Genomic DNA, 27375 nt, shown 5'->3' with positions numbered 1-27375 from the left:
GCGCACTCTTTTGTTGGCAAGCTGTAGGGTGATGACGAGTGGATCATGATGAGGGAACTGGACGTGAGAGGCATCCTCCTCGGTGAAGGTTATAGGCTGAGTCTCAACCCTTTGGCTTTTTGGTGCCCTTGGTTCGGGTTCATATGGAGACCCGTCCCCTGTCTTCAGCTCATTCACATATCGTTTTTGAGCATTTCTGCCCCCTCCTGCGAGATGAGGACCTCCCGAGATGGTTATTACGTCCTCTCCATCTATCGGCGAAGGCCTATCCTCATCCCGAGATCGGGAGTTATTATTCTGTGTTGCCGGAAGCGCGGCTACTCTCTGGCTGGCAGTAGCCTGTCCAGTATTCTGGTTTTTGACATACTGCCGGAAATAACCTCTCGAGATCAATCCTTCGATCTCGTCCTTCAGCTGTCGGCACTCATTAGTTGTGTGGCCGGTGTCCCTATGAAATCGACAATACTTGCTGGAGTCCCTCTTGGACTTTTGATTCCTCATAGGATCCGGACGCCTGAAGGGGACCTGGTTTTCATTAGCCAGGTATATGTTTTCCCGAGACTCGTTGAGCTCGGTATGCACTTTATATACGGAGAAATATCTTTCTCCTTTTTTCTTCTTTCCTCCATCGGCCTCGGGATTATTTCCCTCGCTTTTTTTCCTCTTGGAAGGATTCTCCGAGGTAGGCTGTGTAACTAGAGGGTCAACCGAGGTTGAGGCAGAGTTAATGTTTATCGTTGTAGTTTCGGTCTGCGAGGTCGCTTTGAGTGTTGACCTCGCTTCCTCTACATTGACAAATTTCTGCGCCCGTCTGTTAAACTCGGTTATCGACCTCACCGGTTTCCCTTGTATGTCATCCCAAAGGGCACTCCCGGGTAAAACACCAGCTCGGATGGCCATCAAGTGCCCGCTGTCATCCACGTCACGAGCTCGGGCGACCTCTAGATTAAATCTTGTCAGGTAGCTCTTTAGTGTTTCGCCTGGTTGTTGTCGGACGTTAGTCAAAGTGGATGCTTCGGGTCTGACTCCCACCATAGCCCGGAACTGCTTCTTGAAGTCTCTAGACAATTGATCCCACGAAGTTATAGAATGTCTCTTGTACTTCTCGAACCAACTCTTGGCAGGCCCGGCCAATGATGTTGGAAACAGCATACATCTGAGCTCGTAACCCACGTTACTAGCTCTCATGATAGTGTTGAATGTACTCAGATGGCTGCATGGGTCGGTTTTTCCTTCAAACGCTGGGACGTGAGGAATCCGAAACCCTTGGAGGAACTAAGTGTTAGAAATATTGGGAGCAAACGGCTCGAGCTCCTCATCAGAGTCCTCATATCGACCGTTTCCTCGCTCATTCTTCAAAAGCCTAAAGGCTTTTTCGAGCTGATCGATCCTTTCTTGTACTGGGTCCTTAGGCGGTGTTTGGAATTGATAGTCATTAATCGCGATCCCAGGCTCGCGTCTCCGTGAGGGATCTCTACGCCCATTCAGATGATTCCTAAGATCCGGGTTTGTCTGATCTCCCTTTCCCCTGCTCTGATTCAGGTGATTGCGCAGGTCGGGATGGCTCTTGTGATTCCCAGTATTTTTACGACCCCGGTCGTGTTTACTGACAGACCTTGTTTCTCCGGACTCATCGCTAGTGAAACTCATCGATCGGTCATTTCGTGGTGGATCCTTTCTACGTCGCCTCGTCACTGCAGTGCGAGATCGGGACGTCTGACTTCTCTCGGATGGCGCGCCTTTCCGCCCCTGGAACGTCTCCCTGTCTCCTTGTCTCTCCCCTGTACGCCCTTGATCCTGATCTCGACCAGGTTGAGCGTTCCTGCGGGGAGGTGAAGGATATCTTATGGGAGACGGAGGAAACCGTATAGGTGACGGTGGTTGCCGTCCTTGCCTCGGCCTGGAAGGTCCAGAATTTGCCCGAGATGGGCCGGTTGCGTTTGGTGCGCTACCAGGAACCTGAGTCCGAGCCTCGACAGGAGCTCGGTTGTTCTCAGTTCCTGCAGGCACTTCCACAGGTGGATTAGGCGGGACCCGAGCTCGGGTACTCCTCTGAGGCCTAGAAGGAGCAGATGGCTCTGTTGGTGCTGGAGGTTGCGCTGGCCTCCTTGTGTTAGCATTTTTTCGTGGACGCCCACGGGGCCTCCGGGGAGGAACGTGGACGTCCCTTGGAGGATGGACTTGGTCTTCGCGCGGAGGTGGGGGCTGAGCCACCTGTGCCTCCGCGGCTATCCTAGTCAACTCCTCGTTACGTTTGTTGGCATCTGCCAGCAGTTATTTCAGCTGCCGATTCTCCAATTCTACAATACGGACATAACGCTCAGGGTTATAATACATGTCCTCATCCCTTGGTTGTGGAGGTGGTCCCCGGGAATCGGAGGATCCACTCCTTTCTTCAGCGTCCGGGTTCTCCATCGGTTGTTTTCCAGGACGCCTTGGGTAATTTTCTTCAGGAGTGTTCTGATTGTTTGTAGCCATGAATCTTTCTGGGATGGATGCTTGAGGCTCTCAATGAAAGCACCAAACTGTTGACGCCGTTTTTCGTCAACAGATAAAAGAAGAGAGCACGTAAACAATTAAAGACAATGGCTAAAACAAACAAACGAGTCAGACACACGGTTTCTACGTGGTTCAGCAGTTAAATCTGCCTAGTCCACGAGTCTCTGTTATTAATCTCAAGATTATCTCTGAACAATTCTTTAGCATGAATTCTCCAGAGTTTTCTCTCAAGAATCAGAAATTCGGTCCTTTACAATGGTGCATGACTTCTCTATTTATAGAGAAGGATGCAGAATACTATCCCACATATTTTGGGTAGTTACTCTTTTGTGAATAAAAATAAATGGCCTTAAATGCCAATAATCAGATATACAAGGAAACGTTTCCCAAAGATCAGGAAACACACAACTGACTAAACAATATCCCATGATTCTTGGGGATTTACATCAATAAATGAGGATTACATCCTATATCTACAATACTTGTAGATATTCAAAGTAATCATAGTGTATCTCCAAGGCTTCAGCATCTAAGGTTTCATGTCATTGTGCGAGCCACTGACATTTCCCGAGCTAACATCGCTTTCGAGGTAGCATATCTAGCTCGAGACCCCTGCTCCGAAGTTGTTCCTGAAGATGAGGGGCTCTCAGAGCTATCTTTCGAGATCGAGTTCATTTCGAGGTCAGTACAATCGAGGTCTGTATCATACTTTGCAGGCTCCGATTCACAATCGTAGAGCATACCCCAACCCTCACGAGACCATTTAATGCGAACTCAGCTTTCGAGGTCATATTTGCTATGGCTCGAAATCTGGGTATAACAATTATCTACTTTGTAAATCTAGTTATATATTTTTTAAGGTGAAGACGATTATAATTTTAATAAGTTTTGTTATTTTAATCTATAAATTTTTAGATTAATTTGTATATAAATGTTTCATTTAAATCATAATTTTTAATTTAAAATAACAATAAATAATTTTTTTAAAAATTAAAAATATAACTTTTAAGGTCACTCAAAGAGAGTCCTAAAAACCTTACTTAAAGGCACTCAACAAGATCTTTTAGGACTCGCGGACATTTTTTAGAACTCGCAGTGCGAGTCCTAAAAACATCATTTTAGGACTCGCAACGCGAGTCCTAAAAACCTTACTTAAAGGCACTCAGCAAGATCTTTTAGGACTCGCGGACATTTTTTAGGACTCACAGTGCGAGTCCTAAAAACCTTACTTAAAGGCACTTAGCAAGATCTTTTAGGACTCGCGGACATTATTTTAGGACTCGCAACGCGAGTCCTAAAAACCTTACTTAAAGGCACTCAGCAAGATCTTTTAGGACTCGCGGACATTCTTTTAGGAATCGCAACGTGAGTCCTAAAACCTTAGTTTTTAAGGCTCTCAAATAGAGGACTCGCGGGGCGCGAGTCCTAAAAACTTTTTTAGGACTCGCAATGCTAGTCCTAAAAAACCTTTTTTGTAGTAGTGATTAGTCATTAGCCATCTCAACTCAATCCAACAATACCAATATATTTAGAACACTGCCACAATGAGCCAAGTAATATTTAACTTTCATAAATTCTCAACTAGTAATCTACAAGATCAAAGTTACTCGAAAGGGCCTAAAATTGACAGTAAGTATATTTAGAAGGGAAAAATAATATTCTACTAATAAGAGAAGAAATGTAACGACCTCCTTTCTTAACATACATATATATAGTGTAAAAACAAAGTTTAACCTGAATATATAACAATACTGAAATTCTGAATTTACAAAAAAAACTTTATTAAACAATACATAAACTAATGTTCATAACTTCAAACCATACAATTGTAACGACCCAAATTCACTAATAAGGCTTAAGGGCCTTGATTAGAATGCCGGGAGGGCATGATGGGAATTATGTGTGATTTTTATGATTAAGATGCATGATAATGATTTAGGCATGTTATACGATTATGTGAATTATATTATGTGATAATTATGATGTGTGAATTGTACCGCGTGGGTTCTGTGATACCAACGTGATGCACGTGCCGAGACGGTCCTAGGAAACTAGATAGTGGTAACTGGTGATTTGGTAACCTGCGTAACTGTTAGTAACCATAGAGAGTAACAGGTTTTATGGGAAAGTGGTAGAATTGCAAAGCTGGTGAAAAGACAAGTATAGCCTTGAGGTTAAGTTAGGAAGGGGTATTAGTGGAAGGGTAGAGTAGACATTTGGTAGGATGGATAATTATCAGCTGAAGGGGGAATATCATATACGTATAATATTTGGGGAGATGGGTTTATGCTGAAATTAGAAACCTAGAGGAAGAGCAAACTTAAGAGGAAGAAGGGAGAGACTGAATTTAACTTTTGGAAGGAGAATCAAGAGTGATTGAAGTTGTCAAGCAGGCTTAGACCAAGAATACTCAGAGGTAAGATTTTGATTATGCTATATCCAAGTTTTAAGTCTGAATTTTAGTTAAGGAAGGTGAATTGAGGCAAGTTGGTGGCTGGTTTTATGTAATTTCAGAATTGGGAATCAAGGGGGAAGGAGGTCAAGAGCTAGAGGTTGAACCCATCACTTAAGGTAAGGTCTCTGTATGTTTATTAGGCTTGCTTTTGTTAAGGTATAGGGAGTTTGAAGTGTGGGTTGTGTTTGAGTTCAAGCTGTTCATAATTTCTCTGGTTTGAGTTGTTAAGTGGGAAATTCAAGAGTGAATTTTAAGATTGAAGGTGTGAGTGAGCTTGGGCATGATGTCTTTGGGTTGTTGTGAGGTTTGTTAGGGGTTTAGAGTTGGTTTTAGGACTTAGGAGGGAGTTTGGGGTGATTTGGAGAGGTTGGAGCTCGGGAAAACGCGAAGGAAAAACCCAGAATTCTAGGCTGCGAAGGCGTGCCGCGGCACGGGTTTTGTGTGCCGCGGCTTGGAGGCTCTGACTGGTGGGTGCCGTGGCACAAGGTTAATTTCAGGGTATCACATTTGGCAATTTTTGGGCCTTTGCTCCGGGGGTTCGGGGGATGTCTTCGGGGTGTCGTTCTAAGGTTTTGGGGGTTCCGAGAGTGTGGGTTAGGTTCCGGGAAGGTAGTCTTGGATTGGTTAATGACAAAGAATATTATTTGTGTTGTGATTAGGACTTTGGAGAGGCTCGGGGTAGAGGACCGTGCTAGCGGTTACGTGGCATCGAAAACCAGTGAATTGAAAGGTAAGAAAACTGCACCCGAATGTATGGTTGTGAATGGGACTAAGTATTCCCGAAAGTTGTATTGTGTCATCGTTGGTATTATGCCAAGGGACACGTATAAGCGGTCTAAGAGTACCGTTCATGATTTTAGCGCACGGAGTGCGAATTGGCCGCTGGGCGCCGGAATTAATAGGATAACAGAGGGAGCTGCCTGTGAGCGCTAGCCCTGGTTATCGTCTGTGCATTATGTATTTGAGCTGAGATGCTTAATATATGAAATACTTGATTGATGATATATTTGAGTTGATAAGATGCTATATGTGTAATTGATTTGTTGCTAGTTGTTCATGCTCTATTGTTGTTGTGTTTTCTTGCTGGGCCTTGGCTCACGGGTGCTTCGTGGTGCAGGTAAGGGCAAGGGCAAGCTGGACCAGGCCTGAGGTGGAGAGCTCCGAGGTGAAATGTACATAGCCAGCCGTTCGATCACCACGGTCGAGGAGTGTGTCAGGACAGAGATTACCTAACAGCTCGTTTTTGCCTTAGTATGGCCAGTCACTGTATTTAAACTTTGTAACTTTTGTGAATGGTTTTTAAACTGTCATTTTTGGGATCCCATGTACATAGACAATGTTTAGTAATGAAAACGTAACTTTTGAGACCAAAACTCTTTTAACCCTAGTTCCTCTACTGTTCCAGTAACACGCTTTTACTTTAATGACTTGATTAGCAAGTCTGGCACTTTATAAACACACTGTGTAACGGTCTTGGCTATCCAGGGCGTTACAACAATACTCACAACTAAATAAAAACTTTATCTTACATACAAATCTTAATACTTTTATAAATAATTTTCGTGGCGTTACTACACCTTAACGTAGAAATGAAGATGTATCTAACTGATAAATTGAAAAGCTTTATGTAAATTACAGAGTTCATGAAATACTTTTAAAGCTTTAAGTAATTTAAAAAGTTCACAAAATACTTTTTATGAAATATCATTATAGAATCAAGTTTCTCGTTTATTTATAAAATAGTATAGCAGAACTCCACTCCCTTCAGGTCAGCCTCATATGTACAGTCATGTTGGCTCCACGTATACTCATCAACGATTTATATTTGAGGCATCTTACCTACAATACCAAACATTATCTAATGAGCTAAGGCTCAGTAAGTAGAATAACTACCTCATGTGCATTGAAATAAACGTGCAACATGCTATGTATTTTCTTTCTTTCTTTCACTTTCCTTTCTTTTGGGCCCTAGAGGATGTTGCTGCCGGCATTACATAGGGAATCACATTCCCACCTGAACATAAACATGATAATAGGGAATTTCTCCCTCATAAACATTCATCATATAGGGAAGTACATCTCCCTCCTTACATTTTTGGGACTTAGGTCTCCCAAGGAGCACCTCTACTTTAACGTTTTCAATAACTTGTCTGTGAACATTAAACGTGCTTATGCATAATAAATATAACATTCTTGAAAATAACTTATGCATAAGAACAATTATGAATATTAACATATAAAGTATATAAATGCACATAAGACACATAAAAGACTTGTATTGTAGATGAGGATTCTACTTACCTTGCGTCCTGATAAAACAACTGAAACTGTTAGCTTCCTGATAAAAACACAAACTATTAATTTACATAAAATCTACATTATGAAATGTTAGCTTATAATTGTTATTATCTCATTTTTCCTGTTTTATTGCTTATTTTATGTTCAGGCGTATGGTCATACTATATTTGTCCATGGCAAGGTCTTGGTCTAAAAGTCGTGGTCATGGTGATACGGAAAATGTCTAGGTCATAATACTTGTCCATAATAATAGGGAATAAGGTCATAAGAGTCCATAATAGTCCAAAGTGTGACCATAGCCTATATAAGTTTAGCATTTTAATGACACATAAAAAAATAGTTTATATTTCAATTTTGGCATTATAAATTATAACGACATGGTAAAGTAATCTTATATATAAATTTTGGCATTATAACTGCATAGTAAAATAATCTATATATCAATTTTTAGGCATAGTAAAATAATCTATATATAAATTTTGGCATTATAACGGCATGATAAAATAATCTATATATATAAATTTTGGCATTATAACGGCATGATAAAATAATCTATAAATAATAGCTAAATAACTGAACTGAAAGACTCGGGAAAGAGCTTACCCAAAAGGTCTTCGTAGGCTAACGTTACAAACAGAACTTCGCCTAGATTTTAGAGATTTAAAACTTTAAAAGAGTGTTAAAAAGATTTTTAGGCAGAGTGAGAGAAAGATTTTTCGTAATTCAAAAATGAATTCTGAAAGGCTCTATTTATAGGAAAACATTGGGTTACTATGCTGTATAGTAAAATAATAAAATATTAAAAAAATCAAGCATAGTAAAATAATAAAATATTCAAAATATCAAGCATAGTAATTTGCTTAAGTCATCACTATATCACTACTGCATCAACATGTGAGACCCATGGGGTGGACCCCGCTGTGGGACCCATGTGGACCCTACTGTGGGACCCTTGCGGACCCCACTGTGGGGCCCACTATGAATAGTACCTGGTGAATAGTAAAAATATGAAAATTTCTCAATCTTCTTATATTACTTAGTTTAACATTTTTGACTCTCAAACTTTTCTGAAAATGTTTCTGTATCACCTATAAATTAATTATTACCACTTGTTGGTTACTTCAACAACTTAGAATTGTTAAAATCCCATAATAGAAAACAAATATATCCCCAACGGTCAGAATCACTATTCACCAACAGTCATAAACGGCTAGTTTTTTGTCCTATAAATACTTGTTCCTTCAACCGTTTACTTGCACAACTTCTTCATTTCTTAACCTTCTAGATAAAATTCATCATCAAATCATGAATTTCTCTTTGTTGTTCATAACTTTAGTGATTGTTTGCTTGTATTTAGCATCATTCTATGGGTATTATGCTAATGAAATGTCCATGGATATTATAGTTGCGTATTCATTAGTTATTCTTCCACTTTACTTAATAGCTCTAGCCTTTGATTAGCATTGTAATGCACTCAAAAGTATAAATAAAAAAAAATATCTTCTCTTATTTTTCATAATTGTTGTAATGTATTTGTAAAAGGAAATGGGAGTTATAAGAAACATGCCATTAGAGCTAAGAAGAGGAAGTGGAAAGAACTTGGTTTTCACTACTTATTTACAATTTTACAAGCTCATGCCAAATTGGTTTCTAGATGAAGTTTTCTTATCACGTGTTGGTAATTGCCAGTTTCATTATTGATCATAGAATTATATAACTTTTCAAAGAAGTATAGCACGGAACTCATAATTATAATGACCAGTGGCTATCTTTTATATATATATATAAATGAAAAAGTTCTACAACTGTTGACGCCGTTTTTCGTCAACTTAAAATGTAGAGCACGTAAACAGTAAAAACTATGGCAAAGAAGAATAATACAGTAAAATAATGAGAGTTTTTACGTGGTTCAGCAGTTAACTTTGGCTAGTCCACGAGTCTTTTTTATTAGGACTTTGGAAATTTCTGAAAATTCTTCAGGGATGAATTCTCTAGAAATTCTCTCAAGATCACCCAATTTTGGTCATTTACAAAGGTACATGACATCTATAATTATAGAGGAGATCTCATAATCCAATCCCACACGTTTCGCGAAGTTATTCTGTAAATTAATAAATTTAATTACTTTAAAGTTTGTAACTCCCATATACAAGGAAACGTCCCCTGAAGACCAGGGGGCGTATAACCGACTAGTTAATATCTCTTTATTGTAGGGAAGTTACAACAATAAATATCTCTTGAATGCATGGACCGCGTCTCCTCAAGTAACTCACTAAGCCGTTCGAGGTCAGCAATCAGCATCATGCCAGTCTAGGTCTCTGAGTAAATTACAAGCTATATTACTCTCCCCAATACCAGCTCGGAGTGGGTAAATATCACTGAGGCCGCCTTATTTCGGGCTCACACTCATGCCATGCTCGGGCCACTTGATCCAAGGCTACACGACAATGGATATACTCCGATGTTCCGTCTTTCGAGCTTATAAGGACTTCGAGGCTACCTATCTTCGAGGTTGCCACCTGCTTCGAGGGTTTGGCGTCTAGATTATGAACATGTATTTTAGCTATCGCGAGCTCACACCTGACGAATCCAGCTTTCAAGGTCACAGCCTCAGGTCTCAAAATCTGGGTGTAACATTTTGTCCCCTCAAAAGTATTAGTTTGAATCCTATGAGAAAGAAACTTTTGAACTACTTTCTTCGAGAATCGCACCATCACACATACTCGAGTATGGACACACGTCAGTTGGGTATTGATCACTCAATGTACTTGAGTACCTTGGAAACCTGCCCACGATCGTTCGCCTGCCACCTTTACAGTACCATCATGTCACTTATCCCTGGCCGTCGGATTTGATACGGAATCTAGCCAATGGCCCAGATTAATCCAGCCTTTCGCATTCTCATGTGCTTAAAAATTGGACCCCGTCGTCTTCTTCCTTAACTCACGTTCACTTTAGAGAAAAAAGGAAGAAAGGAAAACCAGAACCCTCCTTGCCCATTTCTTGCATGTTCTCGAAGCCGAGAAGACAAGGCCATGCTGGAATTTTTGACTCTGTGAGATCGCACTTGCAGCCGCTTATACAATCGTCCATTTCTCTGTTTCTGCCAATCGCATTGTGTAAGTTTTATGTTCATGGCTTCATTGCATTATTTTTTTCCATGTGTGTTTATGCTTCTGTTGCACCTTGGGCACTAGAATTTTGTTGGTCCATTCACTAGTTTAATGGGATGCGTCGGCTGTTAGATATTACATTTAGGTTCCAACATTATCGATTCAATACCCAGTTTATGCGTAAAAAAACCCAAATATGGTCTTTTTTTTCTAGGTTTCCCAATTTTTGGAGGACATATCTTGTATACCAAGATATCGGGTACAAAATCTGGGTTTTTAAGAATGCACGATCCTAAAAAATACCACTTTTGAATAACCGCCACCTTTTTTCCTTGATATTTCGAGATTTTCAAAAATATAATCCAGTTTCCTCCCTTTTTCGTGAAATACACATCATGACACTAATCGGGTCCCCATGATCGAGCTCAATTCGTATCAAAGCATTTTCGATCTTGAACCACCGAGATCGTTATTCTTGATTCCTTGCGTGCATGGCCCTCACCATTTTTTCTTTCTTGCTTGATGTCACAGAATCTGGAAAGACGGTAGGGGTCTTTGCTTGCCATCCCGTATTCGCCAAAAACTCCGAGCCCGGAGTCGTTTACCCAGAACCAGCGTCTGATTCGCGAACACGAGCTAGCTCATGAACAAGAAGAAACCCAAGCTCATTACCGACATCAAATCGTCGAGGTCATAAAGAAGAAGAGAAAAATCCTCCGAGAGGCTCTTTATCCGGATTTTGACTCCGAGCCTAGACCGATCCCCCTTGATCCCAGGCTGAAAGTGACAGTCGTGTACAAGCCGGGAGATCTTCGATTCTCACTGATGGGGGAACCCTCCACTTCGCAACCGAGGAGGGAATTCTTCGAGGCCGAACACTACTGGAGTTCGGTTACGTCGCTGGGACAGATATCTGATATTCTGGCCCTTCACGGCTTAGGGCTGTCGGGCTCTCTTAGGTGCCGAGGTCCGGGGGATGGAAACCCTGACAGCAGGCTGAGGTATGTAGCTTGGAGCCAGGAGAACAAGAAGGCGGGAGCTGTCCTTCCCTTGAAGTCCTTCTTTAAAGGCTTCTTGGACTATGTTGGGCTGCCTTCCTTCCAACTCAATACCAATTCTTATAGGGTTCTGTCTGCCCTAAGTTCGCTTTACCACGAGCTGAAGTGGGAAGGGCCTTCGCCTTAAGAGATCTTATATCTCTTTTGTTTGAAAAGTAATCCCTCCCGAGCTCAGGGAGGAGATGGCTTCTACTATCTCTCGAGCTATCCCAAAGAGAAGAAGATGTTTGAGGATCTTCCCAATCATCCTCCTAATTTCAAGAAGGCCTTCTTCTGGACAGATGGCCTAGCCCCATCTCGATACTACTCGATCAGACGGATTCGTAAGTATCTCAACCTCCTTCTTTTATGTGCTCGAAAAGAAGGTTGATAATGGGCGGTGGTCGCCGGTGGTGGTGGTGGTGGTGGTGGTGGTGGTGAGGGGGGGGGGGGGGTGATAATGGGTAGTTGTGGATGGGTGTGGGTGGATGGGTGAGAGGAAGAAGATGATAGTTATTATTAGGGTTTTTGTTTTAATTTATTATTATTTTATTTTAAGGGTAAAATGGGTAATATAAAAAGTTCATTAATAAAAAAGGCACTACAAGAAACCAGTTCTTTGCCGGCGTAATTCGGAATTGCGCCGGCAAAAATCACTTTCACCGGCGAAATTCATGAATTGCGCCGGCAAAAATCAAACCCTATGCCGGCGCAATTTAATGCCGGAAAAGATGACTTTTGCCGGCGCATTTCACCTAATGCGCCGGCAAAAGTCAACGTGTTTTTAAATTTTTACACGTTTGAAATAAAAAGTAGGTGGGCTTACTTTTGCCAGCGCGTTTCGTGGCGCCGGCAAAAGTGAAAAAACGCGCCGGCAAAAGTCGAGATAATTAAAACGACATCGTTTTACTTTAGGGTTTACTTAAACACTTTTGCCGGCGCAGTTTTAGACTTTTGCCGGCGCAACGAAACGCGCCGGCAAAAGTCTTAACGATATATCTCAGCCGCAGCCTCCTTCTTCCCCATTTCTGTTCTGTGTTTGTGAAAGCAAAGCTCTCCCTCTCTCCTCTGTGATAGTCTCCGACCACCGGTGTCCCATAATCCCACGCCGTGGCTCATATATGAGACCTTTGGTTGACGAGTTGAAGGAGTTATGGATAAATGGTGTCGAGACAAGAGATGCATACAATAGTACATTGTTCAATATGCGTGCAGCAGTCTTGTGGACCATTAACGACTACCCATCTTATGCTATGATGTCTGGGTGGAGCACAAAAGGGTACAAGGCGTGTCCCACATGCAATGAAGAAACTCCCTCTGTAGGGATTAGAAGTAAAATTGCATACATTGGCCATAGGAGATTTCTTGATATGGATCATGAATGGAGGAGCAAACGAGCACTATTCGACGGTAACAGTGAACTCAGGCCACCACCGAAACATTACTCCGGTGATGATGTTTTGAAGCAATTAGAGAATTTGCTGATTAGACATCCTGGGAAACACAAAGAATTTGGTGGTGTGAAACGCAAAAGGGCTCCGATTGAACTTAATTGGTCGAAGAAGAGAATATTTTTCGAGCTTGATTATTGGAAGGAGTTATTGTTGAGGCATAATTTGGACGTAATGCACATTGAGAAGAATGTTTGCGACAGTGTCTTGGGAACTTTGTTGAACTTAGAGGGAAAATCTAAAGACACTGACAAGGCAAGACTTGATCTAGCAGACATGAAAAATAGGGAAAAACTCCACCTCCGCAAAGAGGGAAACAAGTGGAAGAAACCGCACGCCAGTTACACCCTCAGTGTCCCGGAGCGTCGAGTTATCTGTGAATTTGTGAAGTCAGTTGAATTCCCGGACGGTTTTGCTGCAAACCTTTCGAAGAATGTCAATGTCAATGATGGCAAGATAACTGGGTTGAAATCACACGATTGCCACGTGTTGTTTCAGCAGTTGTTGCCCGCCGCACTTAGGTCGTTTTTGGTTCCGGAAGTTCGGAAGCCAATTATTGAGTTGTGCGGTTTTTTCAAAAAACTTTGTGCACGGACTTTGAATGTGAAAGACCTTGAGAAGATGGAGACAGACATTATCACCATTTTATGCAAGTTGGAAATGATATTTCCTCCAGCATTTTTCGACATTATGGTGCATTTGGTTTTGCACCTTCCGAAAGAGGCAATTCTTGGCGGTCCCGTGCACTTTAGGTGGATGCATCCCATTGAACGTTCGATGGGAGTTTATAAACAATATGTAAGAAATCGTGCACGTCCCGAAGGTTCAATCGCAGAAGCTTACGTGGTGAACGAGGCTTTAACCTTTTGCTCAATGTACCTGCGGGGGGTTGAGACTCGATTCAATCGACCTGAGAGGAATGACGATCGCGTTGAATCCCAACCAAATCGGGAATATTCTATTTATAAGGCTGTTGGTCGTCCATTTGGTAAGAAATCAAGTATGCTCCTCAATCCGCAGTTAAAGCAAAAGGCTGAGTGGTATATCTTGAACAATTGTGCCGAAATTAAGGAGTACCTTAGGTGTGTTTTCTAGTATTTTTTCAATAATGATGTTTGGTTTATATACCGAGTAAATGCCAAAATCATAGTTTTTTTGTTCATTTGTAGTGAGCATATGGATGAATTAAGAAGACGGGGGGGCTTGAATCTTGAAGTTCAACAAGAAACTGATTTTCCTCAGTGGTTCAAAGAAAGAGTATGTATATTAGTCAATTCTTTTCTGAAACCCCAATTAGTCAATCCAAAACTAACTTTCAATGTTAATGTTGACAGGTGAACGGTTTGCATGAGTCAACACCTACTGAAGTGAATAATGAATTGTATGCTCTCGCAAGCAAATCAAGCGGCACCGTGTATTCATATCCAGGGATGATAGTGAATGGTGTGAAATTTGTGACTCGTGGTCGTGATATGAAGCTTAAAACACAAAATTGCGGTGTAATGGTGCCAAGTGAGGAAGGAGTGAACTACTATGGAGTTTTGGAAGAAGTAATTGAATTGTCCTACTTGATGGGTTACAGTGTTGTCCTATTCAAGTGTAGATGGTTCAATACAAGTAGAATTAAAGTGGAATCCAATTTTACGAGCGTATATGTGAAAGAAGAATGTTATAAAGATGATCCTTTCGTTCTCGCATCTCAAGCGAAGTTGGTGTATTATCTTCGAGATGTGAAAAATGGGGATGATTGGAGGCTCGTTAATGAATACATTCCAAGGAATGTATGGGATTTCACAAATTCCGATGTTGATGATACTGAGACCACAAATGATATACCAATATTGCAAGAAGTTAATTCTTCTTCATTTCAGTTGTGGGTAGAACTTCCAATTTTTGATAATCTTCAGTATGATCGGGTTGATGTCAATGCCACTGAAGTGCACAACGTTGATGATTTGGTTGGCGAAGGTTCAGATGAATTTGTTGTCGATGATGACGTTCAATTTGAAGACGACACGTTGGCCGAGTATGAAGACGATGAGGATGACGATAATGCTCTAGTTGATAGTGATAGTGATAGTGATGTTCGTAATGATGTTGTAGTTAGTGATGATGAGGACAGTGATATGTAATTTAAACAAGTGTATGCAACTTTTTATTTAATTCAATGAAAAGTTTATTTATTATCATTAATTAATGATAGTATCAGATATAGGTACACACGCACCTATTGGATGCTTTGGGGATAGTCAATGTATTCATGTACTGGTACTCATTTTTTCAATATATTTGATGAAATATGTTGAAAAAATGGGTAGTCGCACATGTCTGCTTACTATCTCCAAGGGATCTACTAGGTCGGAATATGGTAGGTTGGGAAAGACAATAAGTAATAAAATGTTAATTCAATAACAAAAAATAATAGCGATGTACCTAGTGGATGCCTTGGGGATAGACAATGTATTCATGTACTGCTACTCATTTTTTCAAAATGTTTGATGAAATATTTTGAAAAAGTGTGTAGTCGCACATGTCTGCTTACTATCTCCAAGGGATCTACTAGGTCGGAATAGGGTAGGTTAGGAAAGACAATAAGTAATAAAATGTTAATTCAATAACAAAAAATAATAGTGATGCACCTAGTGGATGTCTTGGGGATAGACAATGTATTCATGTACTGCTCCTCATTTTTTTTAAATGTTTGATAAACATTTTAAAAAACTGAGGAGAAGTACATGACTTCTTACTATCTCCAAGGGATCCACTAGGTCGGAATAGGGTAGGTTTGGAAATACCATAATGAATAAATGTTAATTTTATAACAAAAAACAACAGACATACATAATTTGAATTAGTTAATTAATGAATATTTTAATGTAGAATGGCCGAAACAAGTAATGACACAGGTGGTGGCTCCAAGAGAGGCAGGGGAGCTTATTACGGTGCCAATATCGAGAAGGAGCTGGCCATCAAAAAAGTTACTCATTTGAAAGTAGAGTTTGATAAAGAAACTGGAAAAGCTATTCAAAAGTACGGCAAGTGGTTCAACAATTCTATGGCTCGTTATTTGCGTAGCACCGTACCCCCAACTACACTAGCTTGGGAACAAGTAAAACCAGCTGATATCGAAGTTATTCGAAAGAGACTATCTGTAAGCATTCTTTAAACCTTTAATAACTCATTATTAAATATTTTGTCTATCTTCATAATATTTTAACAAATTCCAATTTTAATTGTGATTTTAGGAAAAATTCATTTATCCAGAAGACAATCCAGTAATCAACGATGCCATGGTAAGACAAATGCAAAAACATCTGACTGATTGGCGCCACACGATGAAGAAACACTGGGTAGATGTTGGAGGAGAGGTGGACAATGAGAGAGCGAAGTCAAAACCTTTTGTGTCGATCACTTCTTCTGATTGGGCAGTTCTGTGTGATTTTTGGGTTTCTGATTCTCACCAGGTATGCCGTACATTTTACATTAATTTTTAATTATAAAATTACAATTTAGATTAATGAGTACTGTTTTCTTTTTGAAGCGTATATCGAAGAAAAATAAAGAAGCTCGAGCTAAAATGACCATACCAGGAGGACACGGTTCCAAATCCATCGTTGCCCATGTTTATGATCACGTAAATTATAATAACTTATATCCTTACATTTACGAAAATATTATAAATGTCACAATGTTTAAATAATTTGCTTTTTTAGATGGACCCATCTACTGGCCAGCTCCCGAGCATGATCGACACATTCGAGCACCTGCACAAGAAGAAGTATAAGTGGATTAGTGATGCAGAGGCGAAAAAACATGTAAGTTGCATAACCTTAACTAATTTATGATCATTTAACTTTAAAAAAGTTTAGTAAATAATTAATAAATATTAATTATTAATTGGTTGTTGTCAATTAGTAATTATTTATTAATTATTAATTAAATTTTTAACAATGAAATCTTTATAATCTATGTGCCAATATTTTTATGATTAAGGATTGTGGACTAAGATAAAAAAAAGAATGTAACTAATGTTGTCCCCGTATCAGGGAGCTTGCGGGCTAAAGTAAATTTGGTCATGAAAATCCATATCTGAATGAAAAACATGCAAATGTAGTTGATGTATATGCTTGGAGACGTAAATTCCCCATTAATGGAATTAACTGCACCTACCGTATATATCAACAATATTTTCATGATTTTCATTCAGATATGGATTTTCATGACCAAATTTACTTTAGCCCACTTGCTCCCTGATACGGGAACAAAATTAATTACATTCTTTTTCAATCACTGGTCTGCAGTCATTAATGATAGGATGTTGGCAGATAGATAATAAAGTTATATTTTATATGTTGTTATATTAAAAATTTATAAGTTAGGTTTTCAAATAATGTTATATTGGAATTCGAAATACGTGCTTTTTATTGTGCAGAATGAGATGACCGAACGTCGAGCATCGCAGAGTACGGCCCCTGCATCATCTGCTGCTTCTTGTGTCGGCGATAATGTCGACGGTCATTTCCCGCCTGATATGGATATTGTCACGGATGTCCTTGGACCCCGCTCGCGTTATAAGAAAGGGTTTGGGGGGTTGCCTAGGTTGAAGGCAATTGGCGCAAAGAGGGCAGCATCTTCGTCAACTTCTCAAATGTCCGGGCAATTGCCACCTGAAGTGGACACCATTTTGCAGCAAAATCAGGACATTATGCTAGAAAATCATAACCTAAAGAAGCATACGACTAAACTTGAGAGTCGTCAACGGCGTCAAGATCTCCTGCTCAGTGCTTTGTTGAAGCAGGTTGGTCAATTGGCTCCTGGTTTTACTGTTGACTTACCAGACCAGGATTCTGACGAGGACGATGATGCTGACGGGGGCGGGAATGATGAGGCGGCCAGTACTCATTTGTAGAACTTTTTTTCTATTTATTTAAAATTTAATTTATGAGACATTTATTTTACTAAATTACTTTTATATTTTCATGTTTGGTGGAGACAATAAATATTAATAGTTGTAATTTTTTGTTTATTTATTTATAAAATTTTAATTTTATTTTTATTTCTAATTAAATAATATTACTAAAAAATTAAATAATTATTAATATATTAAAATTGAAAATTATTAATTAATATTAATATATTGAAAATAATATTAATAATTTAATAAAAATTATTATTTTAAAAATACTTTTACCGGCGCAAAATTACGTCGGCAAAAAGTTTCAATCTTACCTTCACATATACACTTTTACCGGCGCAAAAATGCGCCACTAAAAAATTAAACTATTGCCGGCGCATTATTGCGCCGCTAAAAGTGTTTTCCACAATATCATGACAGATTTTTTTACCGGCGCATTTATATTTTCACCGGCGTATTTTTTCGTCGCCAAAAAAGGCCATTGCCAGCGCATTATATTTGCGTCGGCAAAAGTGACATTAGCGACGGAGATACGACGCAATTCTTTGCCGGCGCAAAACTATACCTTTGCCGGCGCAAATTTGCGCCGGCAAAAGTCTCCTTTTTTGTAATGAGGTCATTTAGCTAAAAATTATTTAAACTAGGCCATAGTGCAAATTGCACTATAAAAAGAGGTCATTTTGCCAAAGACTCCTATTTTTAATCATAACAAAAAAATTTATAAAAATAAAAAAACTTGTGATTAAACAAATTTTCTCATATATATGTCATCACTTATTTGTCTGTGGCTGAAAGTCACAAAAATCATAATTTCAGTGACAATAAATTTTATCACTATATATAATAGACTTTAACTAAATTATGTCAGTGACAACTTATAGCTATACATTATGTTTTAGTTGTAAATTTTTTGTTGTGATAAAAAGTAATATTTGATTTAAAAAAATATACGATTTTTTTAGTGATACTTAATCTTAATCAATAATATTTTCAAGTAGAATAAAATAATTTTAAACTGTACATATAATATTTTTTGACAAAATTTGTACATATACTTTTTAAAAAGGTTATCTAACATTTTCTCTTTTAATTGTGTGTTGAGGAAATTAGCGACACATGCTTTGTATAATTTTTTCGTTTAATTATTATGAGTGTAATATCATCAATCCTTAGTTTTCAGATATTTCACTACAACAAAAATGGTGATTACCGGCGGAAGTATTACCGGCGGAGGTAGTCCGCCGGTAATAATACCATCTTTACCAGCGGAATTCGTTTTCCGCCGGTATTAATCTTATTTTTATTTTTTAAAATTATTTAATTATTACCGGCGGGAAATTTATTATTACCGGCGGAAATGCCGCCGGTAATAACCAAAATTTATAACCGCGGGAAACTTACCGCCCATTAAATTTTTCAATTATTACCAGCGGATTATTGCCGGTGGGCTCCGCTGGGAATAATATTTCGATTATTGCCGGCAGGCTCCGCCGGTAATAATTATTAAAATATTACCGTTATTTAAGTATTACCGGCGGAGTTATTATTGCCGGCGGACCTCCGCCGGTAATAATAATCTATAAATAAAACCCATCCGTCTTCTTCACGGCCGATCCTCCAACTCTCCCTAAAAAAAAACCAGAGAAAACCATTCGTTTTCAGAAGCTCTCTTTGTTCGTGGGCAGCTTTGGTTCATCAAATTTCTTCGTGGGCAGCTTTGGGTATGTATTTCTTTTAATAATTTCTTTGCTGATAGTATTTTTCATCAAATTCATGTATTTTATTTAATAATTTATTTGCTGACAGTTATAATCTTTGGTTATAAACCATTTATCTTTTTATGTATAGGTTACTTACAGTATCTCTTTCGCTTTGGCATCCATATTTTCGACCAAATTTCTGGTGCTAGTCAAGGTAAAATTTATTTTGTTAATTATATATATTGAATTTAATTATTCCATTAATTTATATCTAATATATATATATATATTTCAGGGCTTTATTGGGAGTACTGAATCTTGCTATTGTTGTACACTGGTAATTAATTTTCTATTTCATACATTTTTATTTTGTTCATTTAGTTTTAAAGAATATTAAATAATTATTTTTGGGTATTATTAATGTATAATTTTTTGTTATTGTTAAATTGTTATTATATTGTTAGAATGTTATAATGTATTTTTGTTATAGTTTAATTAAAATTATTTTAATATTGTGAAGTTTAGATTTTAATAAATTTGTTATTAATTATTAAAAAAATAGTTTAATGGTAGAGAAATAAAATATTAATAAATAATATAAAAATATTAAATTATAGAAAAAAGTTATTTTAATAACTTAGATAGTAATTGATATAAAAAGAATAAAAATTAAATAATTAAAAATTTATTTATTAAAAAGTAAGTATTAAATAATATATATAAACAATTATTAATTAAGTAATTATATAAAAGAGTAGTTATATGATTAATTAAATAAAAATAATTTCAAATAATTACACATTAATTATTAAGTTTTTAGAATAGTTATAATTAAATATGTTAAATAACCAAATAAATAATTGATTAATTAATTAAGTAATTAATTAATTATATAATTAGGAAAGATTTAAATTAATAATATGATAAATAAATAATTAAATGAATATTAAATAAATAAATAATTAAGTATTAATTAAATAATTATTTTTTTAGTAAAGGAAAAATATTATATTAAATAATTAAATAAATAAATAATTAATTAATTAAGTATAAATTAAATAATTAGTAAACATTAGATAATAATAATTTATATAAATAACGGAAAAATTAGATAATAATTATCTAATTAATTAAATAATAAGTAAACATTTAAATTAATAATATGATTAATAAATAAATAAATAAATAATGAAGTATTAATTAAATAATTATTTTTTTAGTAAAAGAAAAATTAGATAATAGATAACTAATTAAATAAATAAATAATTATAAATTAAATAATTAGTAAACATTAGATAATAATAATTTATTTAAATAAAGGAAAAATTAGATAATAATTAACTAATTTATTAAATAATAAGTAAACATTTAAATTAATAATATGATTAATAAATAAATAAATAAATAATGAAGTATTAATTAAATACCTAATTAAATAATTAGTAAACATTAGATAATAATAATTTATTTAAATAAAGGAAAAATTAGATAATAATTAACTAATTTATTAAATAATAAGTAAAATTTTTAATTAATAATATGATTAATAAATAAATAATGAAGTATTAATGAAATAATTAATATTTTAGTGAAGGAAAAATTAGATAATAGATAACTAATTAATTAATTAAAATAAATAAATAATTAATTAATTAAGAATAAATTAAATAATAAGTAAACATTTTAATTAATAATATGATTAATAAATAAATAATGAAGTATTAATGAAATAATTAATTTTTTAGTGAAGGAAAAATTAGATAATAGATAACTAATTAAATAAATAAATAATTAATTAATTAAAATAAATAATTAATTAAGTATAAATTAAATAATTAGTAAACATTAGATAATTATAATTTAATTAAATAAAGGAAAAATTAGATAATAATTAACTAATTAATTAAATAATAAGTAAACATTTAAATTAATAATATGATTAATAAATTCATAAATAAATAAATAAATAATGAGGTAATAATTAAATAATTAATTTTTTAGTAAAGGAAAAATTAGATGATAGATAACTAATTAATTATTTACTAATTAAATAAGTAAATAAATAAGTTTAGGATAAATTAGATAAAATAGCATAAAATATTATGATTAAACAAAAAATAGCATAAAATTATTAAATGTGTTATAATATAATATAAAATTATTAAATATTTTTATAATATAATATAACAATTATATTATAAAAGCATTATAAAGTAGCATAAAAAATTAAATGTTTTATAATATAATATAACAATTATAATTGTTTATATTATAAAACATTTTAAAGTCGTTTAAAACTATTAAATGTTTATAATAGACTATTATAAACATTTTATAACACTTTAAAAATATAAGACTATTCACATATCGTAAACTTATATACTTTTATAACACCTTAGATGGCGATTGACAAGACTTGGACGACATTGAGAAATCGTGCTTGTCGAGAATATTGGAACGGTCTACAAGCTTTTTTGACGATGGCGTCGGAATATAAGGATTCCTCTGGTAGAATTAGGCGTCCGTGTGTTAGATGCATAAATAATAGGCTTGAAACTTTACCTATGGTGAAAGCACACGTATTCGATTGGGGTTTTCATCAAGGTTACGAGAAGTGGATATATCACGGTGAAGCGGAAGCAGATGTTGCCAATGTGGTGGACGCCAACGATGATGATGTTGATGAGATGATTCCAATGGTCGAAGACTTCCTTCTACCTACAACCGAAGAAGTTGAAAATAATCCTGCGGCGAGACAATTTTATGACGATCTGTTTGACGAGATAGAGGCTGAGTTATATCCTGGTTGTAATTGGATATCTTCTCTTAACTTTTTAGCAAAATTATTGCATTTGAAAGTTAGAGGCAAGATTCCGAATAAAATCTTCGATGAATTACTGAAATTACTAAAGCTTGCATTTCCGAAGGGAAATAAAATTCCATCAACCTACTACGAGGCTAAAAAAAGATTACAGAAATTAGGGTTAGGGTACGAGTCAATTCATGTATGTGAACATGACTGTTGTTTGTTTTACAAAGAACATTCAACTAAAGAGACTTGTCCAATTTGCGAAAGTAGTAGATGGATTTCTCCTGAAAAAACTGATGGAAAAAAGGTACCACATAAGGTGATGCGTTACTTTCCATTGACTCCTCGATTAAAAAGACTGTACAGTTCAAGACTTACAGCGAAGCAAATGTTATGGCACTATATTGGGAAATCAAAAGACGATGGGATAATGAGACACCCAGTGGATGGGTTAGCGTGGAAGGATTTCGATGCCAAACATCCTGATTTTGCTAGTGAACCTCGGAATGTTCGTTTAGGTTTAGCTGCAGATGGCTTCAATCCGTTTGGCAACATGAGTCAAGCATATAGTATGTGGCCTGTGGTGTTGGCTAACTACATTCTTCCACCTTGGATGTGTACGAAAGATAATAATTTCTTATTATCCATTCTTATTCCTGGACCAAAATCACCGGGAAAGGACATGGATATATTCTTGAGACCATTGGTGGATGAGTTAAAGGAGTTGTGGGTTAATGGTGTCGATACAAGAGATAGTATAACCAACACTATGTTCAAGTTGCGTGCAGCCTTATTGTGGACAGTTAACGATTTTCCTGCTCGTAGCTATTTATCTGGATGGAGTGGTCAGGGATACAAAGCTTGTCCGACTCTAAAGCCTCTTGATCGTGCGACTCGTGAACAAGCAGAGTGGTACATATACAACAATTCACCTGAAATTCGGAAATATTTGGAGTAAGTTTCTTCCCAAAAGTTGCTTTTATTGCATTGAAAATGCTTTCAACTGATTCAAAATTTTTGTTCTTATTTATAGTGAACACTTAGAAGAAATCAAACACAAATATCAGGATGGAGATCATAAAATTTTACATAAGAAATATTTTCAGCGATGGTTTCACAAGAAGGTGAAAAAAAAAAACCTACCCTATATTCTTTCATCCTTTTAAGTATTGTTTTCAATTCTATAATAATTTTATTTATTCTTTTAGATATACGACTTACAAAAGCTTGGATCGTTAGATAATGGTGACGAGTTGCTAGCTTTAGCATCTGGATCAGATCATTTAGGAGCTTATTACGAAGGTTGTATAGTGAATGGTGTTCGATTTATGTCAACCAAACGAGATTTAAAGAGGAGCACTCAAAACAGTGGAGTATTTGTTGCTGGAACAGAAGATTTTAACTATTATGGAATACTTGAAGAAGTATTAAAGTTAACATTTACTGGCACATATTCTGTGACATTGTTCAAGTGTAAGTGGTTTAATACAGATCCAAGAAGGAAAAAAATAATTATAGAGAATAATATTACTAGTATAAACACTAGCGGGGAATGGTACAAGGATGACCCATATATACTTGCAAATCAAGCGAAGCAAGTATTTTATCTCGATGATTTACTTAGAGGAAATCAGTGGAAAGTTGTTGAGGGTGTAAACCATCGACAAATTTGGGACGTCGAGAACTGTGAAGCTAATTCAAACATTGATGTGGTACATGATATTAGCTCATCAAATTTTGTGTTGACTGTGGATCTCGGCGAGTTGGTTATGCTACCTACTCAAAATTCGATTGACATTAGTACAGTACAAAATTTAAATGTTAGTCAAGAGGATCACGAGTTAGGCGATGAAGAAGCAGATGAAGAATTAGATGAAGAAGATGATTTACTAATTGATTTTTGTGAAGATGATGTTAATGCTAATTTAGTTAATGATGGAAGTGATAGTGATTATTAGTTTTATGTAATGATTACCTTTGTAACAAACACAAAAATTTGAATTTGATTTGTATTTTCCAATTTATGTTGATATTGATTTTGTTTAATGTTATTTCATTACTTAATTACATTTGATGATATTAAATCTTAAATTTGATTTCTATTCTTATTATTAAATCTTAAATATTTATGAATACAAGAGACATGTCAGCTGATATAGTATCATATCACGGTGGAGATGGTGGTGGTCAAGACCCCACATATCCTAGCAGGATACCCTCAACTTGCGAGTCAGGTTAATATCTAAACTTTAGTTATGTGATATATTATAATCGCAATCTGTTTAAATGTTTAAGATTTACTAATATTTTTATTTTTATGTATTAAAAAAATTAATAGATCGTCCTGCAAGAAGGAGGGGACGTGGCCCTGCCAGTAATGTTAATATTGAAAAACGAAGGCGGGATGCTGGCAAACCACTTGAATTGCAACTTGATCCGGCGACAGACAAAGTGGTTGGTACTGAGCACCAAGCTTTTGTTCGTCAATTGAATACTGAAGTTACATTACTATTGTCGGGACATTATTTAGATTTTAAAGATGTTCCTCAGCAATATAAAGACCAGGTCGTTCAAAAGATGAAGGTAAAAAAAATACCTAATTTTTTTATATTATACATTTTAGTCTATAAAAATTTAAACTAACAATTTTTTTTTAGTATTACTATAATATCGATGGGCATCCAGAACCTGAAAGAGTTATGGGAACTCTGTATACGGAGATGCGCAAAAGATATTCAGAGAGAAAGAATATTAGGCATTCTCATTTCCAAAAATATTATTCTGGAAATCCGAATGATTTGGATAGTGCTCTCAATGCTATTCCTGACTTGTGCTCGAAGGAGAGTTGGAAAGAAATCGTCAATTTGTTTCTGAGCCCAAAGTTTATAGCGCGATCCACGCAGAACAAGAAAAATAGAAAGGAAATGAAGTATTTGTCGACGCAAGGCTCTAAATCAATGGCAGCGATCCGTAACGAATATGTAAGTAAAATACTTAACTTTATTTGATATTATTATATTATTAATTAAACTAACACTATTATTTTGTAGGATGAACCTGATGAGCATGCTATTGATGCTTGGAGAGATACTCATATAAAAAAATCTACGAAGACTTGGGTTAGCGAAAGTTGCAAAGAACTACATGTAAGTTAAAGTTTTTTCTTTCTTTATTGATCTTAAATTATAGTAATATTGGTTTTTTAACATTTTCTTTTGGCAGGAACAAATGACCCAAGAGATGGAGAGGCAAAATATTCAAAGTAGTCGGTCAGGTTCTGAATCTGCTTCTAGTGAAGGTTCTACTGGTAAATCAATACAGTATCAGGTTATGGATAAAGTTCTTGGCTCGAGGTCTGATTATCAAATAGGAGTGGGATACAGGCCTAAAGGCAAAGGGAAGAAATCAGCGTCTAGCTCCACAAGTCAAAGTCCAAGCCAAAATCAGTCACAAGCTCCTACTAATGTGACTCCAGAGATGATGGGAGTTTTGGCTGAGATGTGGGTTAAGATGCGTGATAAAGTCGAGTCAGGAAATTTTCAGAATGATTCTTCCCTCCATGACCCACGCTATGAAAGTTTATTGCAGCAGTTCTTACCTTCTCAACAATAAGGTAGTACGTCTAATCAAAGCCCGGGGACGTCGTCGATGCCACAGCAACCACAACAAAATTCTCCAAACATATCTGGTGGTTCCTCTCAGTCGCCACTTTTTAATTATATGTTTGGACTTTCTTCCCAGTTTCCCCAGACACAACCTATGGGAAGTCAGTTTGGAGGATTACCGCAGCAGCAGCAACAACAACCTATGTATGGTCAATTTGGGCCGTTCATGCAGCAGCAGCCGGTATATCCTCATTATGGAGGATCGACACAGCAGCCCGTTTATAATCAGCAGTACTACACTTCTCTGAATCAACAACAACAGCAGTCTCCTTTGATTCGTCCACAGCCTCGACCATATTATCCTTCGCCGCCAGCACCACACTCTCATGAAGGTTTCAGTCGAAGCACGAATGTTGAAGATTTTTTAAATGAAACTTTTGATGAAGACAATAATAATTAGTTTAGGTTTTATTATTTACTATTAAATTTAAGTGTATGTTTTTTTTATTTTTGAAAAGACAATTTTAGTATTTTAAAGTTGTATTTTTAATTTGGATATTAATTTAAATAATATTGATTTTATTTCTAAATTTTTTTAATTATAAGTTTAGTTATTTAATATTAATTATATATAATTTATAAAAATTAATTATTTTTTTAAAATATATTTTATTATTACCGGCGGAGACCGCCGGTAATAATGGGTCAGACGTGAATTCTGACCAAATTATTGCCGGCGGGATCCGCCTGTAATAATATTATTACCGGCGGGAGGCTAGTTCCGCCGGTAAAAATGGCTTTTACCGACCGGTTTTTACCGGCGGATTATTGCCGGTGGAGACCGCCGGTAATACTTTTACCGGCGGCTTTCTTGACTATTACCGGTGGTTTTCTCCGCCAGTAATGGCTTGTTTTCCTGTAGTGTTTTGTTTCTTCTAGTTTTTATGGTGATCATAATAATTAATTACACATAATTCGTTCAATTTCTGTAGGAGTTTTTTTTTTTCGTTTGAAATAGTTTACTTAAGGAAAGTATATATAACGGTATATTTTATTACATTATGGAAATTTATATTATTTGAAAAATATGAGAATTATCTTCTCTTTTCGTTCGATTAATAATATATATATACATATACATATTATTAAATTATTATAAATTAAACGTGTTTCACATAACCACTTTCATTTCCTTTCAAAAAATCTGTACAGCCATGCACGCTTTAGTGCTATTTACAATTACCACTTTAATAATCTTGTACAGTACTCAAGAGATCACGTGTTGTACATGATCACCACTTTTGTTTCCTTTTTAAAAATCTTCTATGGTCCTGTTTTTGAAGGCCTCTTTAATTTGGTTTCCTTCTTCTTTATTAAAAATGTTTATTATAAATAAAAAAAAAAAGTATAATAAGTGTCTTGTATAATAAAGTATAGCAAGCAATCTCTGCTAAAAAGGAGTTGAATGGTCTTGATAAAAAAAAATTGATGGG

The 27375-nt window shown here is 36.1% G+C and overlaps 1 protein-coding gene across 1 annotated transcript; it reads left to right on the top strand.

The window, feature by feature from the left end:
* Window positions 1–24801: 24801 nt before the first annotated feature.
* Window positions 24802–25482, top strand: LOC133783779 (uncharacterized). Its single transcript, XM_062223410.1, has 3 exons — window positions 24802–24860; window positions 24935–25258; window positions 25328–25482. The coding sequence occupies exons 1-3, from the start codon at window positions 24855–24857 to the stop codon at window positions 25430–25432; spliced, it is 435 nt and encodes a 144-aa protein (XP_062079394.1). The 5' UTR covers window positions 24802–24854; the 3' UTR covers window positions 25433–25482.
* The last annotated feature ends 1893 nt before the right edge of the window (window positions 25483–27375 follow it).

This window comes from Humulus lupulus, chromosome 6, assembly GCF_963169125.1.
Source record: "Humulus lupulus chromosome 6, drHumLupu1.1, whole genome shotgun sequence".
NCBI lineage: Eukaryota > Viridiplantae > Streptophyta > Magnoliopsida > Rosales > Cannabaceae > Humulus > Humulus lupulus.
Note: the sequence above shows the minus strand (reverse complement) of the source record. Positions and strands in the feature narration are given on the sequence as shown.